Consider the following 15,156-nt stretch of genomic DNA (forward strand, 5'->3'; position numbering starts at 1 on the left):
ACATGGCTTAAAAATGTCACACGTACATACCCCCTTTTATGTGTTTACAAGCAAAATTCCTCACTCAAAATCTATACTCAGAGTATACCTTGATCTACACTCTCAATGCTTTAACTACAAAGGCACACTAAAAGGAAATAGGTGTCACAATTGTGGGGAAAATATGAGCTTTGCTATTACTTCCAAAAAACTTCTAAATCCCCAATAGTTTAATAGTTAGGCCCCTTCTTGCATAATTTCAATGATGTTATCTATGTCAGTTTCTCTTGACTAATGATGTCTGCAATAGAAGTTCTTAAATGCAATTTGTAAGCACAGGAAATTCACAAAGGGCTATAAATCACAAAAGAGTTAGAGAAAAAGTGAGGTCACAACGCACATCTCGATAAGGTGAGCCAAAAAGAGATAGTGAGAAAGTGAGGTAAGAGAGCACAGCTCGATAAGGTTTGCCAATCAATATATGAGAAATGACTACAGTATAAGAAACTCATAGTTCACAATAACGACTGACTAGACTTTGCAAATGGCCGTTTGGGCAAGCTGGGTGTAAAGATGGTCATCCAAAACAAGGCACTATAAGCCTATCAAGATAGTTTAATCGTATTTCTACCAATTACAAGATTACGGCATCATTTGAAAATAATTTCCACCCTGATCTTTCCGTTCCTCAAATTGAGAAGTTACTTTTGTGAGCTCATGTTTACTTGGGAACTTTGTGAGCGCTCTCTTCCACTTGGTGCACTTCTTTTCATCTACTAGTAGTCTCCGCATCATATTCCTCAGACATGATTGATTTTTAGAGCTTGTTGGAAGGACCTCAACTGATTTTTCACAGTGATTGGGACTCCAACATGATAGGCAACATAGTTGCAAGGGAACTAACTTGGTGAGTAAAGATACAAGTAAAAAAGAAACCAAAGGAGAGTCTTAAGCACCAGTCTGCTACAGATAGCAGTCAAAAAAAGTAAGTTTATACAAACTTTGCCTGCTGAAGGTCGACACTTCCCTTGCACAAAAAACATATGAAAATAAAGGTCTGACAAAGAGACCGTGTCCTTGTAGAGATTCCCCAAACCCTATATTGTGGCTCCACAGCCCGTATACAAAATACTCACCATTTAGTATGCACAGTCAAGACAAGGTGAGGTGACGACGAGAAACAACTGAGCGCTCTACTAATCATTCCAAAAAAGGAAATGATCTGGCATCCAACAACATACTTCTACTTCGGTCCGATATCCTTCAAAGCACAGATCTGTTCCTCTCCCATAGCACTCATAACAGTGACCACCAAATCTTTACCCTCACCGAAGCCGTCCTTAAGCTGCACAAAGAAACAGTTATTATTGACGTTGCTTTTTACAGTCAAAATGCCCAGATATAAAACGGAAAGAAAACTCTTACTCAACACACCTGTGTAAGAAGCTGATCATCAGTTGGCAGTCGCAGATCATCCTTGGTATCACCACTCTCTGTAAGAAGACTGACCTGTTGCACAGGTGAATGCATATTGAGGCCTCAGAAACAAAGGTAACTGATGTCAAATACACCCGTAATACATACTGCGGTATTGAGATCCGATTTGCCAGAAATGGAGTTCAACTGTTGTATAGCACCAAGAGCTGTGTGTGTGTGTGTGTGGAGAGAGAGAGAGAGAGAGAGAGAGGAGGAATCCTGGAACATGTCGCAACTCATTCTCTAAAAGCAGAAAATAGTGCAGTTTCAACCTCACAACAGTCACCGACAAAGGTAAAACCATAAACTCCACCACGAATAGGACAAGCTACTATGACATCCCATCCAGGGTCATTGGCTCCCAACGGTTAGACCATCGTAGAAAAATATGCTCTCACACCTATATCCACATGCCCACACACACTTGCATTCAATTATACAAAGGTTTTCGTACTGAATTTCTGTCAGCACTCTGGAGGTGGAGGGCAGACTCAGCCATGACAAAGGCTAGCACCAAAGGAGACTGCTAATCAAAAAGTAGTCCACATTCTCTTCATCCAAGCTACAACTGCCTGTGCAGACAAGAGTATTTCATTAAGCATTTCTAAGCAAAAGTTATCTATAAGTAAAGCTTCACAGGGTAATAACTTACAAAACCATCTTCTGAAATATCAATCAATTGATAGTCAGTGCGTGTCACCTCTGGGACCTGCATAAAAAATAAGTAAAAGTCATAGTGTAATAGCAATTTAAGTTCCTTTTGCAAAAAATAGGTATTACCATTAGGAATTCAACGCATGCCCTGCAACTGCAGCACAATAGATGTTTTTCTACAGAGAATCGTACGTACATCACAGTTATGAGAAGATGGTACTATGTCCTCCAGCTTTTTCCCGGTAAATATATCAATTGCCACAAAGTGGCATTTTGCATGTCCATGCTTCCCCGTCTTCGAAGTTGAAACTTCCACAACCTGTGATACACTCACGAGCGACTTAATTTGGCTTAATTCTTCTACAAAATGTTATAGGTTAACAAAAAAACTAAGTGGTAAGAAACCCAGAACCACGAGCCCTCAGGACTAGTCAACTGACCCTAAGACCTGGCACTATCTACCGAGACACGTCAGATGGCGACCACAATGACCGCTGGAGTAGAATGGGATTTTGGAAAAGCGGGGACGATGAACGCGGTTCAGAAGGCGATTCAAATGTTTGAACATTTGTAGCCATCAATAGACGATGCAAAGAAATCATGCAGATTTCGGCACGAAGGCAACCGAGCGAATTGCGACGAGGCGAGAGAAAGAAAGGAAAGTCCGGATTGTGATAGGTAGTCCTAAACCTTGCAGGGGCGGTTTTTGATGACGATGTAGCCATTTTTACGGATGGTTCCGGCCTGCTGAGGGAAAGTTTTGGAGGCACCGGCGTCGGCCTTGTGTTCGAACTGGTGATCGTCGTCAGACATGGCGAGGAGAAGGGAAGCAAGGGCTAGGGTTTCTCTGCTGCAAGCGTGCAGAGCTTCTTCAACAGAATAGCTTGCTTTTTATATGCTCTGCAGCAGAGCACAGATTGACAATTTTCTGCTCCCTCATAAATAGTGACACTCAAGCTGAGCTGGCTGCTCATGACTTGGCTCAAGAGCCCGCCTCATGTGAGTGTCTCATGGCAAAAATCCACGTGTCCGCAGTTGCGTCTTGTAACTTGCCCTCTTGACATACCGGTCGCTCCCATGCAAGCGCCACTTCTCTTTCTCGGAATTCCATTCGCATCGTCTTTCACGCTCCCTCACGTCTGCTTTTCCGTCTCACTACTCATGCTCAACATGAGCCAGTCGTTGTCACGATATACTATCGCTCCCTTGAAGGACACTACCCCCCTCGCCTTCCGATCTTCATTCTTATCGGACGCCCCACCTCCGTCCACTTTGCTCCATCCAGTGCTCATGAAACCTGCTTGAGCATATAACCTTCCTGGTTGGAATCGAAAAATTTTAAGGGATATGATTTATACATTTTTGTTATAAATCCCGATTAATAGTATCATTTTTAGAATTCGATCCCAGTTGAATTTTGATATTACCTTTAATTTTCAAGGCTCCAAAAAGATTTCTTTAAAAGCACTGGCTCCATCTCCAACATACTTAGGGCCTGTTCACGCGTTCAGGATGGTTTCCAAACCAACCTGTCCTTTTCACGGCTGGACCAGAAACTGGTTCTTTTGCTGGCCCCTAACTCCAAAACCACTACACGTGAACCTAATTTGAAATTTGACATCTAGAGTGGTTTGCAATCTGCCTCCCTCGCGCGAATATGCTCTTACAAGCAAAAATGATGGGGAATACCTCGGCTTGAAAGGTTCCCACGTATGGGCCCTAAACCGTACTGGTTGGAATTGAGCACCTGCAATGCCTTGGTGGAGACGAAAATAATCCCTCTCCACCTGGGCATTACAGGGTCACATTTAAATGCAAGCTTGATATGGGTTTTTCACTGGTATGTAAGCACAAGCTTCCAACGAACTCGATGCAGGCGTGGACTCCATCCCACTCCATTGCCTTCATGGGGACGAGATCCCTGGGCTATGCCGTTGACTGCCATGATGTTGGCATATTTGCCTGCTTTGGCAATCTGTGGGAAACCTCTCTTAGGGTCTTATATCATGAAATGGGAACAAGGTGAAAAACTTCATAGGGCCTGCCAAGAGAAGAGAAAGGGAATGTTGTGGAATGAGGGAGGTGGAGGCAAAGGTGTCATGGCTTTTGTAGCAAGATGTAGGTGATGGAGTGGTCGGACCAATAGCATTGACTAGTGCCAACAATGCATCTGTCTATGTTGACGTTTGCTTAGATGTGGTCGATTGTGGATTGATAGACTGTGATTGGCTCAATGAGTGCCTGAAGACATCGTCCTTATCAAAGGTTTTTGGCAAGGGCATCTCCTAGTTTTTGGTAGTTGCTAGTTTTTGGCAGTTGATATTCAGGTCTCTAATGATGACCATTGGCATTTCATTTTGTATAGGTGCTATGGTACTTTCGAGAGCCATTATCAATTCGTTAGTGTTTGTTTTGGGTGATTTGTATATTCCAATTACATGCATAGTGCCAAATTCTTGGTTCTTGAAGCTGGCACAGATTAGTTCTACACCTTCTCTTGTTGTTGTTCTGCTTACGATAAGATGTGTCTCCCTCTATAAAAGAGCGAAAGTCCATAGCCATCATAGGAAATTAGATTGTTAAAGCCGAGCATAGTGGGATTCGTTATCATTACTTTTTTCATCTCTTGTATGCATAGAATGTTAGTAACCATCAGGTTACTGCTTGATAGAATGTCATCTATGTGTGCACTGAGTGAAATAGTGTTTAGCGATTCAATTATCATGTGAGTTTGCTTGTAATGTGCTGCTTCCAACTCATCAAGCGAGCATTTGATGTTTGGATTTGATTTTTCTAAACAAGCGAGCAGCTCCAACCATTGTTTCTCAACACATCAGAATGTATTGAAGAATGTAGGAATTCCTAGCTAGTGAATCAGTGCAAACATGTTTTTCTTTAGCTTGTCTTTCTAATGTTTTGACATTTGTAGGGCCTCAAAGTCCTTGTAGCCTATCTTCAAGTTCAATAATTTCTCGACATTTATGTCATCGCAAACATCTTCTGCATTGAGTTACTTCCCTTGCAGTTGTCCCTTCTGTACTCATACCCAACTGGATGCCAATACTTTTGATATAATTATTTTCATTGTTTTAAAGAATAGACTTTCTATGTTTGTTGCAAATATTCTATCTTTGTTCATTAGCTTCCACTTTGCAATTATTTAGCAATTTGTGTAGCATAGCTCATGGTACTTCATTGTTCAAAGAGCAAAAATGCAAATGAGAGCTCTTCACATGGTGTGTGTCCTTGAATAAGCTGAGCGGCAAATAATCTCATAATGGTGTCATTGTGGTCGACAATTTGTTGCAATGCGTTGTTGAGAGTTGTGGTGCCATGAGCACATGTAGAGCAAAGGTATGAGTAAAGGGCAAGCTGCCACATGGCATGGAGGAGATATCCCACATGTGAGCAAGCAAATGGATGTAAGTACCCTCACCTATAAAAGGGAGGTTCATTTGAAGTAATATCAATCAAGTACTTTGCACTATCTCAAGATTCTCTTCATGAGCTCTCAAATTTTTGCAAATGGTATTCTTATGGAAATCAACCATGATTTGATAGGATTTAGTTTTTAATTGCATTCAGTAGGCCTATTCATTTGCAATACAAGATTTGCAAAGAGTCTTGGGATTCTATCAAGGTGTAGCGATTGTGCACATTTCTTGCATATGTCTTCTTCTTCTAGGTTGGAGTTTCTACTTTCTAAATCACATATGGTATTAAAAGTATTCAAGACATTATGATTTAGTCTTTGTAGTTGCTTTTTAAAGACTAGACTTTTGCAATGATAGCATGGATTGCATGGTATGTCAATGACATCTTCTAGGTACCTCCCTTTTCTTGACATGCTTCTTCAGAGCTTCATTGGTTTTTGCTAGCATGCCAGTAAGGAAGCTCCCAATCGTCTCTCTTTCTTTTGTATTCTATAGATTTTCTGCTAGAATTGTTTGTAGTCATTGCTCTGCCATAGGGCAAAGTTGTTGGAAGTGAACATGTCCTGATGTCACATTATAGAGAGGGGTTTGCTTGTGGGTATGCTGCCCCATGAGAGGTTAGGCTATGATGAGTGAGGCCCTCTATTGTGGGTGTGTGCACCCCCTGTGAGGGGAGAGTAGCATCAGGTAGATTTGCCCATATCGAGGCCCACATAATGGTGCTTCATTTGTCCATTCTATGCATGTGAATGTGTGTTGAGAAAGGTTGCTATGGAGAGAGCAGACATGTGGGGGGGGGGAGAGAGAGAGAGAGAGAGAGAGAGAGAGAGAGAGAGAGAGAGAGAGAGAGAGGGAGGGAGGGAGGGAGGGAGAGAGAGAGAGAGAGAGAGAGAGAGAGAGAGAGAGATTGTCTCTAGGAAAACCCTCTTGACCCATTAGGGTGAAGCTTATGCTATAGTGGTTTGGCAACTTCTTTTAGAGACTTCCTAATGCTAGTTCCTAAACTACCTCGTGGAGCTCGGGCCTAATATGGAATCATCTCTCTATACTCACAAGATACATGTCACTAAAGTGTAACTTATGGTGGAGCTTAGGGATTTATAGGCTTGAGGTGGACCAATTTGTTGTTGGCCACCTTGCCCTAGTGTTTGGCCTATAGGCAGGGGGTTTCAACTTCCCTATGTGGCTGCATGGTAGCCTTGTAGAGGGCTAGAGGGGGTCATCCCTCTTGAGCAGACTAGTCGAGTAGAGGGGCATGGGATTAACCCCCCTGGAAGCTCCTTTATAGGGCTTCAGGCTAAGGTAGCCTAGTTTCCTAGAGCATGGCAGGGGGAGGGCTGCACAACAGCCCCCATTTATAGTAGGGGCTCAGCCCTAGGAGTTGGTGGGTTGGCCCACCTCCAGGGAACACATGGAAACTAGAGGGGAGCCCATTTATAGGGTTGTGTGCTAGCCCCCATGGGTTGTGGGGATCGGCCCATCTAGGGTAAGGGTCAGCCCACATACCAGCTGACTTGGAGGGGGTGGGTACATATAGACCCTCTCCCTCACTTGTTGGGGCATCTCAATGTGGAGGAGTTTTAGGTTATATACAACATAGGTTTTCCCCATGTTTGGGGCTTTGTCCTGAGATCCCTTGCATTTCTCTTGGCCTCTCTCTCTCCTTTGTAGCTCCATCTATGTGGTTCTCTCTCTCTCTCTGTCTCTGTCTCTCTCTGTCTCTCTCTCTGTGTGTGTCTCTTTCTTTCTGTCTATCTATTTGTCTATCTGTCTCTCTCACTCCACTTTTGTTCAGATCCACTGCACTTCTCACATGGTATCAGAGCCACAGTTGGTTAGAAACTTGAGGAGTGGAGGGAGTTGTTGAGCTAGTAAACTTAGAGGAGGCTTAGGGCTACTGTTTTGAGGTTCTCCCGAGGAGGAGTGTGTAGAGTTATGGACCGTATGGGTTTCATCAAAAGATGTAGATTCTTTAAAGGATGTTCTCAAATCCAAAAGGATGAGTTCTTGAGATTCGGGACATTGCAGGCGTGAAGTTGGATTTCCTCTTCACCCTGACATGTCCACCCTATCAGAGATGGCGGAGAGCAAGCAACAATTCCAATTTCGCCCACCTTCCCAATTGGTTGTCAATTGGATGGCCTTAATTATTGTGTTTGGTAGGTCTTGATGGAGTCTGTGCTACAGTTGTATGATTTGGCAAAGTTCATTCTAGTGGGAATAGACAGGCTTGATCCCCTTGCATCCAACCTAGAGGTCCTGTAGTAGAAGGAGGTCAAGACCTGAGCTTAGCTATGGGAACATTTCTCAACTATACTCCTCAGGTGATTGATCACGTGTAGTATATAAAAGTGGCCAAAAGTATATGGGAGTATTTGGTGTCCTTGTACAATCGAACCTCTCCCATGAAGAGGGTCTCTTTGGAAGTCCAATTGGATCCCAAGAAGTCCTCATCAATGTAGGAGCACATCAAAAAGTTACAAGAACTTCAGCAAGAGATCATCTAGGTGGGGAAGCAAATATCATCCGACGAACTGGCCATAACATTTCTATCCCAACTATCTTCTCAATACGCGACATTCTATTTGTCCCTGATAATCAATAGAAGGATGAATACCCAGGAGGAATTGTGCTTGACCAAGAGGAGAGATTTGTAGATCGTACCTATGACAGTCAATCTGAGGCTGTGCCAATTGAGCAAAAAGATAGCTTTGGAAAGGAAAGCACTAAACGCCTCGTGTACTTGAAACCAATGTTGCCAAAAAGGTCACTTTTGGCGATAGTGTCCTCAAAGGATCAGTGAGGGGACTAGTGAGTAGAAGGATGGTTTTGCGGCCACCATGTTGATTGTTCTAGCCTTGTAGTAGCATGAGGCAAGAAGTGTAGCTAGCAGGCTTTCTAGATCCAGATGGAGAATTGCTTGCTTGTTTGTGGCAGTAGTGCCTACTAGAAAGCTATAGTGGCAAAGGAGTCTGCCACCGCGATGGGCTTTTAGGCAAGACCTGAAGCCACATGGAGTTGTTCCTATTGACTCAGGTGGTAGTATGTATTTTGTTTGGACGTCATGACTGGTGGGTCCAGTGTGGGTCTTATTTTTTTCCTACTACATCTATTGTTAGATGAGTTACTGGAGATCCAAATGGGTTAGTTGATTGACAATGTGGTAGTCCAAACACCATAGATTCATCGTCATGAGCAGTTGGATGCCCATTGTTTCTGGAGCACAAATGTTGCTTGATCTAGGGACAGTGTACTAGTTTGGACCTAAGAGGGGCTTCAAGGAGGGTTATGGGGCTTCAGAGGGGGTTATATAGCTCTGATACAAAGGTGCCCATGTAGGGAAGTAGACCTTGCATTGAGGACAGTATTAGTGAGAGTGCTCTCAACGGAAGCAAGAACGGAAGAGGGAGAGAGAGAAACAGAGAGCCACAAGTTTTGGTGGGTGTAGAACCACCCTAATCTTCTTTTTCATTCATTTATATATGTGTTTGAGTATTGTACATAACTGGGGTAAAGGCACAATGACCTTTAACCCCCACAACCTCCCACTTAAAGGACAATGTGCCTTTAAGGGAGAACAACTAGTGAGCATACTATCCAATGCCCATCAATACACGACAATACTCAAACCGCTGACTAGGTAGACTCTTCGTCAGCATATCTGCAGGGTTATCATCTGTATGAACCTTGACAAGCTCTATGCACTTGTCCTCAAGTACCTCCCTGATGAAATGGTACCTGACCTCAATGTGTTTGGTCTTTGCATGAAAGACCGGATTCCGTGCTAGCTGAATAGCACTCATGGAATCACTATGCAATGTCGGTACACCTGTATGAATCCCCAAATCTCCCACTAGCCGATCAAGCCATATAGCCTCCTTGCAACCCTCTGTGGCTGCAACATACTCAGCCTCTGTGGTAGACAAAGCAACGCACTTCTGTGCACGAGACATCCACGACACTGCACCACCTACAAAGGTGAACACATAACCAGAAGTGGATCTCCTACTATCCACATGCCCTGCATAGTCTGAATCTGTGTACCCAAGTACACGCATGTCTCCTTTACCAAAGCAGATGCACATCTCCTTGGTACCCTTCATGTACCTCATGATGCACTTAATTGCCTCCCAATGCCTCTTTCCTGGATTAGCCATATACCGGCTAACAACTCCCACTGCAAATGCAATTTCTGGTCTAGTAGCTATCACAGCATACATAAGACTCCCAACTGCTGACGCATAAGGAACCTTGGCCATCATGGCCCTTTCCTCATTTGATTTGGGACTATCTGTATGACTCAGTTTCACATATGGAGGCAATGGAGTACTCACTACCTTCCCCCCCTCCATATTGAAACGTTGCAATACTTTTGTAACATACTCTTTTTGTGAAAGCCAAAGGAGTTTCCTACTCCGATCACGCGTGATGCGCATACCAAGAATCTGACCTGCAAGTCCCAAATCCTTCATATCAAAGGCCTCATGCAACTTGGCCTTTAATGCATCTAGCTCATAAGTATTCTTGCTAGCCAATAGCATATCATCCACATATAGTGCCAAGATTATCAAGCTATTATCCTTAGCCCTTTTAGTGTAGAGGTAGTGATCAATTTCACTCCTTCTAAAACCCTGGGACCGAATGAAAGCATCAAACTTCTGATACCATTCTCTAGGCGCTTGCTTAAGACCATAGAGACTCTTCTTCAGCTTGCAAACTAAATGCTCTTTGCCCTTTTCTTCAAAGCCTTCCGGCTACACCATGTAAATTTCCTCATGCAAATCCCCATGCAAGAAAGCTGTTTTGACATCCATCTGCATAAGCTCCATATCCTCTGATGCCACTAGTCCAAGCATGCATCTTAGTGTGGTCATCTTCACAATCGGAGAGAATATCTCATCAAAGTCCACACCCTTTTCTTGCTTGAACCCTTTAGCGACCAAACGGGCCTTGTACCTAGGCACATCATCACCTGTGACCTTCATTTTGTAGACCCATTTACATGGCAATGCTTTCTTTCCATGTGGCAAAGAAACTAAGTCCCAAGTCTTATTCTTCATAAGTGAACTCATCTCTGATTGCATAGCATACTCCCACTTGCATTGATCCTCACGCATCATAGCCTCTCTGTAGCAAGAAGGCTCCCCGCAATCAGTAAGCATCACATAGTCTACCCCTAGAACAAACTTATCAGGGGGTCTAGACACTCTAGAAGATCTTCTCACGGGCATTTTAGCTTGTTGTGCCACCTGCATATCAGCCACATTTGGCTCATCATTTCCACCAATAGATGATTCATCATCTACCCTTGATTGTATACCTGTGGGAGTACTTGGTGGTACCATTTCTTGCACATTTGGTGCATGGACAACTTGCTGTCTATCAACATATGCAGGTGGATTCACATCCTGGAAAGTGATTCTCCTCATTTCCACATCCCTCATGGGTGCCTTATGCATCTTCTTCTCATTGAAGACCACATCATGGCTGCGTATGATGTTCTTTGCTTCTGGATCCCAGAGACGATAGCCCATCTCTCCACTTTCACCATAACCCAGAAAGATGCATTTCCTAGACTTAGGATCTAGCTTCTTTCAAAGCTCTTTTGGCACATGTGCATATGCCTCACACCCAAATATGCACAAATGAGAGTAAGAGGGCTTCTTGCCACTCCATGCCTCTTTAGGAATACCACCATCCAAATTCTTACTAGGTGATCTATTGATCACATGCACTTCAGTCTTCATTGCCTCAGCCCAAAAACCACCAGAAAGACTTGCATTGGAAAGCATGCATTGCAACCTTTCTTGAATGGTACGGTTCATCTTTTCTGCAATTGGATTTTGCTCTGGAGTACGAGGGGATGTGAGCTCCCTCTTAATCCCACGTGTATCATAGAAATGCTAAAAGTCATGAGAGAGATACTCTCCACCATTGTCAGTCTGTAGGCATTTAAGCGTTCTACCTGACTGATTGTCAACCAAGGCCAGCCATTTTTGAAATACCTGGAACACATCACTCTTTCGAGCTATAGCATAAGCCCACACTTTCCTAGTTGCATCATCAATGAATGTCACATAGTATTCAACCCCGCCTAATGACCGTGTAGGCATGGGACCACATACGTTTGAATGCACCAAATCAAGCATTTCAAACTCTTTCTTTCCCCTTCTTTTATGGGCTGATTTAGTCTGCTTCCCATAGAGACAATGCTCACAAAATTCAAAATCAGAGAAACTCAAATGCGGTACATAACCCAAATGGCATAAGAGTTTCATTCCATTCTGGCTCATGTGCCCCAACCTGCAATGCCACAAAGAAGTGCTTGGCTGCTCGGTTATTGCAACAACATGATCAAATACCCCTGATACATGTAAGGGATACAAAGTCCCACACTTGGCACCCCTAGCCAAAAGCATAGAGCCCTTCTGAATTTTCCAACTCTGAAAGCCAAAAGTGGTGTGAAAACCAGCATCATCTAGCTGACCCACTGAAATAAGACTCTTGGTCAGCTTAGGCACATGTCTCACATGTTTCAAAACAAATGCAGACCCATTTGCAAAAGAAAACTTTATGTCACCTACTCCCACTATGTCACATGCATACTCATTTCCAAGATGCACACAACCTGTCTTTCCACTGTCATAAGTGGAGAACCATTCCTTATGGAGAGTAACATGGAATGAAGCACCAGAATCCAAAATCCAATCCTGGGAATATGCATCATCTGAAGTGGTAAGCAACTCTGCAGATAAACTAGACATGAAGAGAATGTCATTGTCACTATCATGTGTGACTGCATTGATCTCCTCGATCTTCACTTTTCCTTTGTCCTCCCTTGGACTCTCTTCCTTTTGATTTGCACCCCAATTTGCATTTTTTTCTTATCCTTTTGCTCTCTTTTTAGCTTGTAGAAATCCTTTTTCATATGGCCCTTCTTGCCACAGTGGTAACACTCAATGTTCTGTGCCCTGGATTTGCTACATGACTTCCCTCTTTCTTGGGACTTCCCCTTGAATTGTGATCTGCCCCTTTGCACATTTAAGGCTGCATCCTGCTTGTTGCCATCCATAGACTTCCGTCTAATCTCCTCGGCCAACAAGCTACCCACAACATCATCAAATTTCAGTACTCCACCAGGTGCAGAGTTACTGACAGCTGTACGGAAGGTATCCCATGAGGATGGCAATGAACATAAGAGAAATATTGCCTTAGTCTCCGCATCAAAATTCATCTTCTGAGCCTGAAGCTGGCTGAAAATAATATGGAATTCATTCAAGTGAGAAGCAATGGAGACCCCTTCCTTCATCTGCAGCTCAAACAACCTCTTCATGAGGTAAACTTTATTAGAGGCAGTTTCCTTCTCATAAGTGGCACACAGTTTCTTCCACAAATCTTCCGTAGTCTGCTCATTTACTACTGTGAAATAAACTGACTCTGCAAGATGAAGTCTAATAGTAGACTTTGCTAATGCATCCAACTCATTCCAATCATCCTCAGACATATTTACAGGCTTAGCTTCAATCCCTGCCAAGGGTTTAATCTGCTTCTTTTGAATAAGCACATCCCTTATTTGTTCTTTCCACAAAGAAAAGTTTGTCCCATCAAACTTTTTACTGCTGAAAAACTCCTTTTCAGACATGGAAGAGGATGCCATGAAGCAAATGAAACAAAATCCTAAATGCTAGTGCCTGCAAGAGAGAATCACACCAAATACCAGGTGCACCCAAATGTGTATGCCACAATAGAGTGAAATATCACCAAAACTCAAAGCTCAAAGCATCAAAAGATGCATCTGACTCATGTGCATATACTATGCATCCATATGAGCAAATCTGGCCCAAAAGAAAATGCCAATAAGTGCCAAATGACTCAAGCATAAACACCGTCCATTGGCATATGCATCAATAATATCTCATCCAAGAGAGCATAGCACTATCAGTGCATCACCTGCAGTGTGTCAAAGCTGTCCCTCAGCATAAAATAGCATCCATGTGCAAAGCGTCCATAAAAAAATAGCATCCCACAAGGCAATTTGGGCCTATCAGCGCATCCAATAAGGACCGTAATGCATCCAAATGGCCTATAAATCATCCACTACAACCCAATGCATACCACAAAAGAGCACACACTGCTCAAACTGCAACGAGAGTGATCTGCATGAGGTATGCTCAAGAAATCATAGTCCCACGGTAATGACCGCTACTGAAAATAGAACCTGAGATGCCTCAAAACATGGGCACCATTGTATAATCAGACTCAGCAAGAAAATCTGCAAATATCTCTCTTCTGCCAAAACTCCAAAATCCCAACCAATGAGTGAGAAATGGGAGTCAACACTTATCCACTGCCATGTGGCATAAATCTAAGGTTTCAAAACCTTAGAATGAAAAATGCATAACAGAGAGATGAAATCGAATACACAGAGATCTATAACTCTGAAAATCCTCCACCGAATCACGCAAGAATTGACAGGTAGGGGTTTTTGGGCATCCGAAACGCAATGGGATAGACAGTTTTGGAAACCGTGGTCTCAATCACTGGGTCCAACACACGGACTGAAAAACGTTTTTGGAAACAGAGCTGTTTGTAAACTCCACCGGAGTGCAAATGATGAGCAACATAGAAGTTTTAGGACCTCCTGAGTCCACCGGAACTGACAGATCTGCAAATGGTTGCTCCAAACTTGAGTTCCAACACCCGGGCAAAAAACGCAGAAATTGACACAGTGAGTCAGAAATCCAATGAAATGATCCCAGATTCAAGAATGAAGGTGTTTCCAAGCTCCTGAAGTGAAGTGGACACCAAAAGCAAGTAATAGTTGCCTCTACAAGTCAATACGGAGTCTCTATCATCAAACGGAACAAGGAAAAGCTCAAAAAACGACTTTTTCTTTGAAAACTCTTAACAGGCTCTCAAAACCACTTCGTAAAACGAAAGTGACTTTTCCAAAGGTTCCTCCAAGGTCTCTGCACACTCGGATGCAAGTAAAGTCACCCACAAAGCTTCCCACAGAGCTTCTCCTTCCTCCCACAGAGCTGTTGAGCTTCAAGCATTCACACACGCTCAGCTAGATCACCCGGGCTTTGATACTAGTTGAGAGTGCTCTCAACGGAAGCAAGAACGGAAGAGGGAGAGAGAGAAACAGAGAGCCACAAGTTTTGGTGGGTGCAGAACCACCCTAATCTTCTTTTTCATTCATTTATATATGTGTTTGAGTATTGTACATAACCGGGGTAAAGGCACAGTGACCTTTAACCCCCGCAATTAGTTGGTTGTTGTACTAGTATCGGACCAGAGGAGATGGCCTGGGAACTTCAATACTAGGTTTCTTGTGATCGTGTTGAGATGGTTCATGCCAAGAAGGGGTTTCTTTGACAATACCTATGGTAGTCTTCAGTGATGGAGCATCACACAGTGGATTCCTTCAATTGTTCTAGTGGCATACCCAACTCCTTGGAGATCATGTTCCATCCAGGACCTGAGAGGGGGCATTGGAGGTGAATATCTCTTGATGTCACATTATATAGAGAGAGAGGGGGCCTTACTTGTGGGTGGCCCTCCCCTTGTGAGGGTAGAGTAGGATAGGGTAGATCTTCCCACTATGGAGGCC

General features: G+C 43.4%; 1 protein-coding gene across 1 annotated transcript; it reads right to left on the reverse strand.

Annotated features, from left to right (window-relative positions):
- Window positions 1-910: 910 nt before the first annotated feature.
- LOC147902660 (eukaryotic translation initiation factor 5A-2-like) lies at window positions 911-3,031 on the reverse strand. Its single transcript, XM_087373684.1, has 5 exons — window positions 2,800-3,031; window positions 2,306-2,428; window positions 2,108-2,164; window positions 1,414-1,488; window positions 911-1,324 (listed from the first exon to the last, which is right to left on the reverse strand). Exons 1-5 carry the CDS (start codon window positions 2,920-2,922, stop codon window positions 1,223-1,225), a joined length of 480 nt encoding a protein of 159 aa, XP_087229810.1. The 5' UTR covers window positions 2,923-3,031; the 3' UTR covers window positions 911-1,222.
- Between the last annotated feature and the right edge of the window lie 12,125 nt (window positions 3,032-15,156).

The sequence above is a fragment of the Dipteris shenzhenensis genome, chromosome 4, assembly GCF_047967505.1.
Source record: "Dipteris shenzhenensis isolate YYH24624 ecotype China chromosome 4, Dip_SZ_1.0, whole genome shotgun sequence".
NCBI classification, from domain to species: Eukaryota; Viridiplantae; Streptophyta; class Polypodiopsida; order Gleicheniales; family Dipteridaceae; genus Dipteris; species Dipteris shenzhenensis.

Coding starts and splice junctions, on each gene's coding strand:
- LOC147902660 (XM_087373684.1), bottom strand. CDS start 2,922: ATGTCTGACGACGATCACCAGTTCGAACACAAGGCCGACGCCGGTGCC. Junction 2,165..2,305: donor CATCTTCTCATAACTGTGAT/GTACGTACGATT, acceptor TTTTTTATGCAG/GTCCCAGAGGTGACACGCAC. Junction 1,489..2,107: donor ATATTTCAGAAGATGGTTTT/GTAAGTTATTAC, acceptor CCTGTGCAACAG/GTCAGTCTTCTTACAGAGAG.